This window comes from Phyllostomus discolor, chromosome 8, assembly GCF_004126475.2.
Source record: "Phyllostomus discolor isolate MPI-MPIP mPhyDis1 chromosome 8, mPhyDis1.pri.v3, whole genome shotgun sequence".
Classification (NCBI taxonomy): Eukaryota; Metazoa; Chordata; class Mammalia; order Chiroptera; family Phyllostomidae; genus Phyllostomus; species Phyllostomus discolor.
This window is the reverse complement of record NC_040910.2, coordinates 58,655,463-58,666,997: the sequence shown is the minus strand read 5'-3', so window position 1 is coordinate 58,666,997 and position 11,535 is coordinate 58,655,463. Positions and strand designations below refer to the sequence as shown.

General features: G+C 45.9%; 1 protein-coding gene across 1 annotated transcript; it reads left to right on the top strand.

Moving 5' to 3' along the window:
• The first annotated feature begins 4,741 nt into the window (after positions 1-4,741).
• Positions 4,742-5,911, top strand: LOC114515302 (histone H2A type 3). The gene has a single exon (XM_036032805.1). It carries the CDS (start codon positions 4,849-4,851, stop codon positions 5,239-5,241), a length of 393 nt encoding a protein of 130 aa, XP_035888698.1. The 5' UTR covers positions 4,742-4,848; the 3' UTR covers positions 5,242-5,911.
• The last annotated feature ends 5,624 nt before the right edge of the window (positions 5,912-11,535 follow it).

Sequence of the window (11,535 nt, the reverse complement as noted above, 5' to 3'; positions counted from 1 at the left end):
AACAAGGCAACAGGCCCGAAATGGAGCCACTTATGTTAAATCTCACATCACAAAACCAATACTGAATTTGATTTCACTTTCAGAGCTCTCAGAAATGGCATCTCAAACCAGACAGTCAGAAATTACCTGGTCTGCGCGACTTAGGTCACCTGCATAAGAAACCCCAGCCATCCCCTAAAGAAGAGTAACTGCAATACCAAATGCACTTTGCCTTGTATGACTTTCCTGTTCCCCCTCCCTTCTGCCTATAGAAGTCTTTCATTTTGCACAGCTTCTTGGAGCTCCCTTCTATCTGCTACGTCGGATGCTGCTCAATTCAAATGGATTTTAGTGCCAAAAAACTCTTAAAATGTTTTAATATGCCTCAGTTTATCTTTTACCAGTTCTATAAGTCTGAGTTCTGATGGGTAATTAGAGAACATTAATAATATCTAGCCCTTGGAGATATTAGAAGACTGGATGAAATCACACATACCAAGCACTTAAGCATATGACCATCCCATCAAAGGGTTTGCTCAGTGGACATCATCAGTAAGAATTAGTATTTCCTTTGGAACCCGTTCCAGTCCTCTCTGCAGTTAAAAAATCTAACTTTTTGCTATACTTCCACTGTAAGCACAATAACGTATTTTCAGTACTATGACCTCAGATACCTGAAACACCATTTGCATCTAGCCTTGAGGTCTGAATTTATCTCTAGCCTTTGGGGAGTCCAGGGTGGGGGAATAATGGGAAAGATGGTTTAGGAAGTTGGAAGCAAATACCGTTCTTATCCCCTGTACTGAATAAGCATCAACATTCCCTTCCTCAGAAGAAATGCATCCCTCCTCCCCTCCCTTCTTCCCACCCCATATCTGCCTCATAGCCAGAGAAAATGTAGACTCAGGTTAAAACTGGTTATTTTGTATTTTATTTTTTTGCTACAAACACACAGGATGACTAGAAAAAGGTATGAATCTGATTCCATGCACACCACAGATGTGCCTTCAGATTGGTTGAACTATTATCCAATAGAAAAGAAGAACTAGCATCTGCCATTTAACAAAATTCCTTTTTCTTAAAGATTGTATTTATTTATTTTTAGAGAAAGACGGGAAGAGAAACAGCAATGTGTGTGGCTACCTCTCATGTGCCCCTGCTGAGGACCTGGCCCCCAACCCAGGTATGTGCCCTGACTGGGGAACGAACCAGTGACCATTTGGTTCACAGGCTGGTGCTCAATCCACTGAGCCACACCAGCCAAAGCATGAGAAATTCACCAATGATTTTCATTATCCACAACAAAATTTATTTTTATATAATTATATTTGGGAATTCTACAACATGTTCATTGTGCTTCTTGATCTTTCTTTTGACACTAAGCAGTATTGATGCCTTCTGTGAGCACAATTTATCACATTCGCTGCAGACAAGTTTTATTTTACTAAGTCTAGGTTTTAGGCTCATTGTGGTAGAGAGAATCACGTGGATCTGTGAGACTAGTTTCATGTGACTACCAGTGCTCATTAAGATACTGAGCAGGGCTTGGACCTGTCAACAGCCCCATTCATAGTGGAGGGCTGAAGGCCGACATTTTAAATATGAATCAGATATCTGAGAATTAAGGGCATTATCATTTAATAGTCAATCACTGTTTGATTTTTGGATTATAACTAGGAAAGCAAAGAATTGAGTGAAATGTCTATAGAAAAATTTCATTCTTATGCATATACTTTTGTAAATGGTGTTTCAGAGCATATATCTATAAGACAAAGCAAAAGCTGCTATATTACTATCACTGTAAACATAAGACTATGCGAGCAAGGGTGCGTGAACTACCTAATGTGGAGAGGGAGGGGCCACCATCCATCTCATTAAGAGGCTGATTTCACTAAAACTTTGTTTTTTATTTCAAAATTATCAAAACTTATTTGTGTTTTTAAAATTTATGTATTTTAACCTCACCTGAGGACATGCTTATTGATTTTAGAGAGTAGAGAAGGGAGGAAGAAAGAGGAGCTAAACACCCACGGGAGAAACATGGATTGGTTGCCTTCCCTATGCACCCTGACCCGGATTCAACCCCCAACCTTTTGGTTTGCTGAAAGATGCGCAATCAACTGAGCCATATTGTGAGGGCAAAACTTATTTATGTTTCAAACACTCGGTTTTGATCACCTACAAGTATTTTAAAATTTCAATTTACATACTTTTTTTTTGTAGGGAAAGGTGGTAGATAAACAAAAAATACATCTTACATTAGGATGAAATTTTGAGACAGAAATGAAATACAAATGACTTCGAGGAGAAAAAAAGAATCATCTAGCCCTGGCTGGCATAGCTCAGTGGATTGAGTGAGGGCTGCGAATCAAAGCATGGCAGGTTCGATTCCCAGTCAGGGCACATGCCTGGGTTGCAGGCCACAGCCCCCAGCAACCGCACATTGATGTTTCTCTCTCTCTCTCTTTATCCCTCCCTTCCCTCTCTAAAAATAAATAAATAAAATCTTTAAAAAAAAAAGAATCATCTAAAACATCTATTAACGAGGAATTTGGTTGTGTTATTTTATAAATTATGGTACCAAATTGATATTTCAACAGATACCTGTTAGATCTAGGCAGGTCTAGGAGGAATGGAAAATCACCAGGTGAGAAAATGGCACCATGGGAAGCTGCCTGTTGACCCTACCCAGGAAGATTAGGGTCTGGGGTCCACTTATCTGGCATAACAGGATGCAGCTTTCACCCAGTAACCAGCTCTAGCCAGTGACTCTAACACCCCAACCGTAGGTTTTTGCATTTAAAAACCTTGACCTAAGAACAACCAAGTGAGTCCCAACCTCCCTTGGTTGCTCTACTCTCCCTCATTTCCCGCTGATAAACCCTGCTCTCCTTAGCTCGCTGCATCCGTCCAGTTTCTTGAGGGACTCCAACCTAACCATACCTTTAAAAGACTGATGTGTATGACCATTTTTAAAAACTCAAGGATGGTATTTGCATCCTTGCAACTATTTCAACTAACCATGAAGATATTTTAGATGCCAACTTTGAAATGTGTGAGATTTAAAAAATTCTTTTAGAGTTGATCCACACAAGAAAAACAAACGGGCAGGAGGGGGAGTGAAGGGCTCCAGCCTCTGTGGCAGAGGATGATTGGTGAGTTTTCTTTCCTGGTGCCACCTGCGCTTCTGCACCCGCCCCGCAACCCCAACTTCCCTTCGGAGATAAGATTTGTAAACGCACGATTATCTTTTATTGAACACCTGTTCCTTGCTGAGATGATACGACCTTTCTTTTCCCCGCCCCCCCCCCTTTGCTAAACCCTCCTCCCAAGGACGCAAACTCTCAATACATTAATTCTCAAAATGTTCAAAGAAATGATTAGAAACCCCTTTTTTAAAAAAAGAAAGCCAAGCCAAAAAAAAAAAAAAGGTAGGCGTTCGCCTTGTCACAGTGAAGACTCTTCATGACAAAGAACTTTCCCCAGAAGATGATTCTCCAAATAAATGCGGGGAGTTCAAAGGGGGACTTCTATTCTTGGTCACTAACATTTCACAGAAAATAATGTAGCCGAAGGGGAAGGAACTAATTTGTTCAGAAAAAGGGTAATTCTTTCCTTTTAAATGGCCCAGTTCCCTCCACCTCACCTCCCACCCTTAAGGGTGAAAGGTATCAGTGCAGCGTCGGCTTATCACACGCGGCTCCCGAACACAGGGCGCTGAGTTTTCACCGAGCTTCCATTTCCTTTTCAGTCTCCAGCATCCTGCCATTGCAGTATCCAACCAGGCAAAAGTCCTCCCAGAAATGCTCATTGCTCAAGGATAAAGACGTTGGGTCCAGGCAGGGATGCAGTGCGAAGTGCCACCACCAGATCTGCTCGACATCACCAGGGCCTCACCAAGCGCGTCATCTGAGGCACCTCCAGGCTCACCCACCAGGGACACAGGGTGGGGAGATAGGCAAACAGACAGAGCTGTAGAGTAAGTCCCCGGGCGCAAGCACCAGGGATGCACTAAAAGAATGTTACAGCTCCACGCTCCTGATTTGCATGACCATGCATTGATCTCCCTGGGCGGAGGCAAGGGTGGAATGGGAGGTCCTTAATTGCCTTGCTATGATTTGCATCCTAACCTCTGGATTCTTGCATTCATGTGCAAGTGCATACATACAAACATGCGTGCACAGGACTGAAGCAGAGCCCCTGTAAATAACCAGGGAACCCCTAGGACACAAAGATGCATTGCATTTACATAACAACCCTTCACCATGTTCAAAACCTTTTCTCAATTATGGTAGTGGCTCTGGCAGCAGCATGGAATGCTCCACAATTTGTTGTATTGCTCCAGGTGGGATGCCTCGCGTGCTCACAGATATCTTTGAGAAAGTTCATGATGCCCACGGATTTGACAGGATGCCGGTGCCGGGATGCACCTGCTTCAACAAATTTTACCTATAAACGGAGTAGTTCTCTTTACAGCTGTGCTTGCAATGCGCTTCTTGCATTCTTTTGCAACTTGGGGACTGCCTACTTGGTCTCAGGGTCAGATTTCAAGGGACAAAGAATGATTAAGTGTCTCTACCAATAGTCTGTAAACGGAACAGCTCTATTTATATGTCGTATATTCAAATCAAGGACACAGTTTCTAGTTTCTGGTAGGGTCAAACACTCCCTAACATCATCACTGGAAAAGACACATGCAAATTAAGGGATGGTGACTTCTTTTTCTGATTGGCTGTAGACGCCATCCAATTGGATGGCGCCATCTCACCTACCTCCGGACTACATATAAGGGCTTGCTAGGTCTAGCAACCTCTATTTCGGGTTTTGCTTCTCCGTTCTTCTTCTTTGTCTTGGCTCCGATTTACGGATATGTCCGGCCGCGGCAAGCAGGGGGGCAAGGTGCGAGCCAAGGCCAAGTCCCGCTCTTCGCGCGCCGGGCTACAGTTTCCCGTAGGCCGTGTGCACCGCCTGCTTCGCAAAGGCAACTACTCCGAGCGCGTAGGCGCCGGCGCGCCCGTGTACCTGGCGGCGGTGCTGGAGTACCTGACTGCCGAAATCCTGGAGCTGGCGGGCAACGCGGCCCGAGATAACAAGAAGACGCGTATTATCCCGCGCCATCTGCAGCTGGCCATCCGAAATGATGAGGAGCTCAACAAGCTGCTGGGCCGCGTGACCATCGCTCAGGGTGGCGTCCTGCCCAACATCCAAGCCGTGCTACTGCCAAAGAAGACCGAGAGCCACCACAAGGCCAAGAGCAAGTGAAGCCGTGGAGGCAGGCAGGAACTGCCTTGCGCCCTGGGGGTCCCCTGACGCCAAAGGCTTTCTCCAGAGCCACCCAGCTTCCCGGAAAGAGCCTCACCGGGCCTCAGCGTGGTGCGCCCGGTGCTCTACTGCAGGGGGTGCTCACCTGATGTGTGACCGCCATGCTCTCGAATCTTGCCACCAACCCCCTCCTGGGATTTAAATCTCTCTCACCCTGAAGGTACCTGTGTTATTATTACCAGTGTTTAGTCTCCACAGTCTCGCTCGGTCACATTTAAACGCCAAATACGGACTGTGTCATTATCCTAGAGACAACCGGGTAGATTGGCCTGTATGAAAAGTTTGTTATCTTCAGAATTTGCCATTTCCGGTTCTGATAAGTAAACTGGTTCCCACTTAAAATGTATGAGTGCTTCAGTGAGTTGAAATGGCAGTTTTTAAGGTCCATCAGGATTATGATAGAATTTATTGGGCTGGGAATTCTAAAGTCTAGAGAAGAACTTATTTTACTACAGGTGTTTTCAGTATTTAAAAGGCATTTTTAAAGGTGGTGTAAAGTTCAAGGGAACTTAACAGTAACTAAATGAAGGAAATTAAGTTGTTAAAATTGGGTTGTTCAAAGAACCTCTCGAATTGTTAGTTAACATAATAAAATAATTTGTACATTGAACCAAATAAGAAACTAGGGTTGTGAATTTAGTGAGTTTAAAGAATATTGTAAGGATCAGATTGTGTAATGTCTGCGTGGGTATTTCAGAAGTTGGCTGTTCACAAGCTCTACGTTCTGTTACAAAGCAAGGTTGGAGAGATGCTTTCGAAAGTCAGCTGAGAAATGGGAATGTTAATGGCACCTACCTCATGGGAAATGAGGGAATAAACGAGATAACACATGATAATCCCCTAAAAAAATAATTCCTGGTGCAAAATAAGGGCTTTGTAAGTGTTAGTTATACCTGTCATTATCCTCACTGTTATCAATTTTTTTTCATTATAACAATAAGTACAGTGGTAAAACACTTCAGAAATATATTTTATCTTACTAGGTTTACTCAAACCAGGGCTTCCCAGAACCATCTGGAACTAGCCATCTACTAGTCTTTAGAAAATATCCCAACGCTAAAAAAGACATATATGCACAGCTGCTCTATTCACGTGGACGGAAACCATACCAGACTCCCCGGTGGAGGAAGAGAGTAGAAAGAACCTCAGTGCTGAGCAGGCCACATCGCAGTGAGGAGCATCAATAGACTAGTGCTTTCTCAAGGTGCAGCCAGCATGTTAAAACAGTGAGGGCATTCAGTTCTACTGTAAATACTTGTGTTCAAATCCTTAAGTGGTATTGAAAATAAGTTTTCCAGGGGCAGGAGCTTAAGTATTCCAAGTTACCACCATGGCTCTTCAGCTTTTTAGTTTTTTGCTTCCTCAAGGCATTCTTAGAACAGAGGCTGTGATGTGGGAAGTACTCTTTGGCAGCAACTTCATTTGTCACCTCATACAGCCAGCCACAATCCACAGGGGCCATTTAATTTTTTAATTGCCCTATCTACATGTGGCCAGAGGCTACAACACTGGACAGAAAGTTTTGTTGGACAGCTTCAGTCTAAAATCTGGTTATCTATCTGCTCTACCAGGTTCAAAAACCTAATGAAGTAAACAGCTACCTGCCTCTAAGAAAGCATCACATGACTCAGTCCACTTCCAGGTGTACACAAGGGTTCTAACAGATACCCATATACCCACATTCACAACAGCATTATTTATAACATCCCCAAAGTAGAAACAGCCCAAATGTCCATAACAGATGGGTAGATTAACAAAATGTGGTCTGCCCACACTGGAGTACCATTCCACCATAAAAAGGAGAGTGAAGTTCTGATTCATGCTACAACATGAAGCTTAAAAAACATTGTGTTGAGCCCTGGCTGGTGTGGCTCAGTGGATTGAGTGCTGGCCTTCAAAACAAAGGGTTGCCAGTTTGATTCCCAATCAGGGCACATGCCTGGGTTGTGCACCAGACCAGGTCCCCAGTAGGGGGCACATGAGAGGCAACCACACATTGATGTTTCTCACTCCTTCCCTTCCCCTATAAAATAAATTTTAAAAGCCTTAAAAAAAAACATTATGCCAAGTAAGAGAAGTCAGTTACAAAAGGCCACAGTATATGATCCCATTTACAAGAACTGTCCAGAATAAGCAAATCTATAGACAAAAACTAGGTTAGTCGTTGCCAGGAACTGAGGGTGATGGGAAAAATGGGTAGTGACTTTCCTCCAAAGGTGATGAGAATGTTTCAGAGCTAGAGAGGTAAAGGATTGCACAGCACTGGGAATGCACCAAATTGCATTCACAGGTGGTTAGTTGTATGTTATGGACATTTCACCTTGATTTTTAAAAGAAATCTGAGTGTAATGGAGGGTTACCAAAAATGAGACTGGGTGTCTCCATCATTTTACCCAGCAGGTGGAGGGTGGGCTGAACAGGCTGGCTTGGCTGCCAGTGCCCATGGGAGACCATATAGGAAGAGGGATGTGGAATTCCTCTGGGTGGCCTTTCCTTGGACCACTGTGGCACATCACACTGGGATTCTCAATCACTCTCTCCATATCTTGATAGGGTAATTACATTGAGAAAGATGAGAAAAATAGGTGAGGTACTGGAGGAACAATGCAGCCCAACCAGTCTCAGAAACATCTACATGCACTGCAGGTAAATTTCCCCAGTCTAGGCTCAGCCTGGCCCATAACCCACAGCCTATCTAATCCTGCTGGATGTGGGTCTGTCCCTGGTCCCTGACCAACATCTAGTCTCCTCCCGGATGTGTCATTTCCTGTCCACTCACCAACATGTTTGAGAATCCTTCAATTATAAAAACAAATGCCTCTCCCCAACACAAACACCCGATTTCTTTGCTCAATAAGCATTCGGTGGTGCATGTCAGGGGAAAGCTGGGTCGCCCAGCTTGAATGCTGTTGGGCCTGGGTTGAGCTGAGCTATTGTCTTAAAATGTTGCCCTGCTGCATGGTGGTCCCAACCCTGGTCAGAACCTACCTGTTCATTATTAAGCAAGACTGACTGAGGCTTTACTTTTCTCTGACACCTGCCCAGCAATACCTCTAACTGCATCTTCCCTTTGGCCCTCCCTCCTCCCTCCTCTCTGGTCAGCTCTGACCCACTCCCTGCTTCATGGGATATCAGGTCCTGACACTTTCCCCTCACTGGCAGCTCCTCTTGCCAGCACTGCCTTTGGGGCCAGAGGCTGCCTCCATTGTCAGCACCCCTGTCTTCAATTTGCCCCCAGCTCTGTGTGGCATCCTTGCAGTTCTGTTCTCAAAGTTGAAGGTCAGCAGTTGGACCTGGGCTCACAGGAAAGCTGGTGATCAGTGAGAATGCTGAAGACTGGCTTCTGGGCACTTGGGGCCAGTGGGGAGTCAGCATTTGGTCAGCTGAAGGGTCAGTGCTGGGTCAGCTGAGGTGTCAGTGGTCAACTGGGACTCAGTTGGGTGTCACCATCAGTCACAGGTCAGTGAGGGTCTTTGGAAAAGTACTGGTCCAGCAGCCTTCCTCACACTTCTGGGTGTCTTGGTTCTGTCTATCCCCTTGGCTAATTTGGGCTTTCTCACATGGTCCCCAGAAGATGAAGAGTTCCCAGGACCCCTAATGCCCAGCCTGCATGCTATCATTCATACCCCATCCTAGGGGTCATGACAAGTCATAGAACACTCTGGATCCAGAGGAGCAGCCTCCTCCCCACTCTTAAGAGAGCAAGGGCCATGCTGCCATCCACCATGGGTTCTCTCCACACACACATCCACACAGGGGCCAGGCTCCAGCTCTGGCTTGGATGCACCTCCTGTGGCTGCATCAAAGGCATAGCCCCTCACCACCACCTTCCCCAGTCAGGTGAATGGTCCCACCATACACTTGCAACTCGGTTAACTAAAATAAATAGACAAATAAAAGCTGCCTTTGATCTCTTTCTCTCCATCCCTGCCCACAAGGAGACCAACAGCAAGTCAGGAATCATTGGGATGCAGGCTCTTCTCTCCATGTCAACTGCTACCATCCTAGTCCTGGATTCCACCTACAGTGGGCTGAAAGGTGCTCTCTTAAGATATGCCCACATCCAGATGTTTGGAATGTGTGACTTTGACCTTGTTTGATAAAAAGTTCTTTGCAAGTATAATTCAGTTAAGGGACTTGAGATCATCCTGGATTGGGGTGGACCCTAAATCCAATGACAGGTGTCTTTAAGAGACAGAAGATGCAGAAACATGGGAGAAGGCCATGTGAAAAAAGGCAGAGATGGGGTGACTTGGCAACAAAGCCAATGGACACGTTGAGCCACCAGGACCTGGCAGAAGCAGGAAAGACCCTTCCCTGGAATCTCCTGGGGGAACTGGCTTGCCCACACTTTGCTCTCAGACTTTGGCAGCACACTTGTTTCTGGTCCCTCAGCTTTTAGGAATTTGTTGCAGCTGCCAGGAAATTCAAACACTATCCTTTTTTATCTAGACTACTAATCTCCCACTACCCACACTACAGCATAAGTGGGATGCTCCAAAACTCAGTTCCCCTGCTTGAGAATAAAACCTACAGAAAATCAAATCAATGGAATTCACCTTATCAACAGGCAGAGGGGGAAAAATCAAACATAAAAATCATATCATCTCAATGCAGTGAAGTTATCGGATAACATCCAATAGCCATTCATGACAGAAAAAAAGAAAATCACAGACTTAAGTAGAAAACAAAACTACAAAATTTGGAGGAAGAAAATTTATAGAAGGAAATCTTCAGAACATAGGGCTAGGCAAAGAGTGCTTAGACTTGACACCAAAAACATGAGCTATGGATCTAAGGAAACCAGTAATTGGGCCTCATCAAAATTTAAACTTTTGCCTTGTGACAAGGATGAGAAAACAAGCTACAGTGTGGGAGACAGTATTTGCAAACCATCCATCTGAAAAAGGACTGGACTCAGACCTTTGAGGAACTCGCTCCTGCCTTGGAGGCCACTGACATATCTCCAGACCACAGCCTGACAGCCATCTCCTAGAATGGGCACCTACTCTTGTTTGGAATATTCCATTCTAAAAAAAATATATAGAAGACAAGAAAAAAGTGGGGGGAGGGGCGGAGTGGACGAATTTCTTCACATGTGTTAATATAAGCGTCCCTCCCCCACCCCGCCCCCAGCAGCCTAGTCAATGAGACAGCTGGGAACAAGATATTCAGGGTCACTGAGTATACCTGAAACAGTAAACACTCAAATAAAGAGCAAGCACTGAACACTCAAGATCTCTAAATATACAATGGGTACTCAGCATTAAGGACCCTCAGGCACTCAGCAAAAAGTCGAAATCTTTCGGGGCAGCGCCCACGCCCTTCCCTTAGCCTCTGACCACCCTCACACCAGCTCTACCAGTCTGTCCTCCAAACCCACGTGTCCCACATTCCCCAGAGCAGCCACCCGAGTCTTCCCACCCCTGAAGCCCCTGAGTTTCCGCTCAAATCTCCCCACGGTTCCGGGCAGAACGCCCCAAGCCTGGGTGCTTTATCTGTTCAACATGTAAACCTCTACCCTCCCCCACAGGATGCAAGCTCCCGGAAGGAGCTGTCTTCAGATGTGTGCCCTCCCTCAAGCATTGAGAGGTGATGCTCAGGCACCTAGTGAATGCAAAATGAGTACTGGTGAATGAAATTTAAGCGCGCACGCATGCGCGCAGGGGGTTCCTCTTGCTCAAGTGGAGGCAGAGAAGGAAGGGAAGTACTCCAGTGACCACAAAGACAAAGAGTGGGAGGGTGTGCGCCATCCCACCGCTGGGCGCCCCCATCCCTCCACACTAAGTAAAAGCCCTACTGGATCCCTTTTAACAATGGTCAACGAGCCGACTCCAGCTTTGGCTGTGAGGACGTTACCAAGAAAGAAAACTTATGGGCCCAAGGATGAGGGCCATACTCCCCCGGGCTCCGGGCTGCTACAGCAGCTGCATATTGATTTTGAAGGCGCGGCCTCTTCAGAGGCCAACAGAGGAGGGAGCGCAAGGCTGTTTTTGCTGAAACGTAAAAAAGGGACGTGGGCTTGATGTTATTTAGAGCTGGGGTTGCCATTCCAGGTCGCTCCTGTGGATGCAGTGCATGAGCTGGCGGTCTCTGGCTATGACCTGGACTCCTCCTCTGACTCGCCCACACCCGGGTGGGCCGCAGAGTCCCTCCAGGCTAGCCTGGAGCCTCCGGTGTCGCCTTCGAGGTGGGTCTCAGCCTCGGAGTTCTGCTCAATAGGGCGCCCTGGGT

Coding starts and splice junctions, on each gene's coding strand:
- LOC114515302 (XM_036032805.1), top strand. CDS start 4,849: ATGTCCGGCCGCGGCAAGCAGGGGGGCAAGGTGCGAGCCAAGGCCAAG.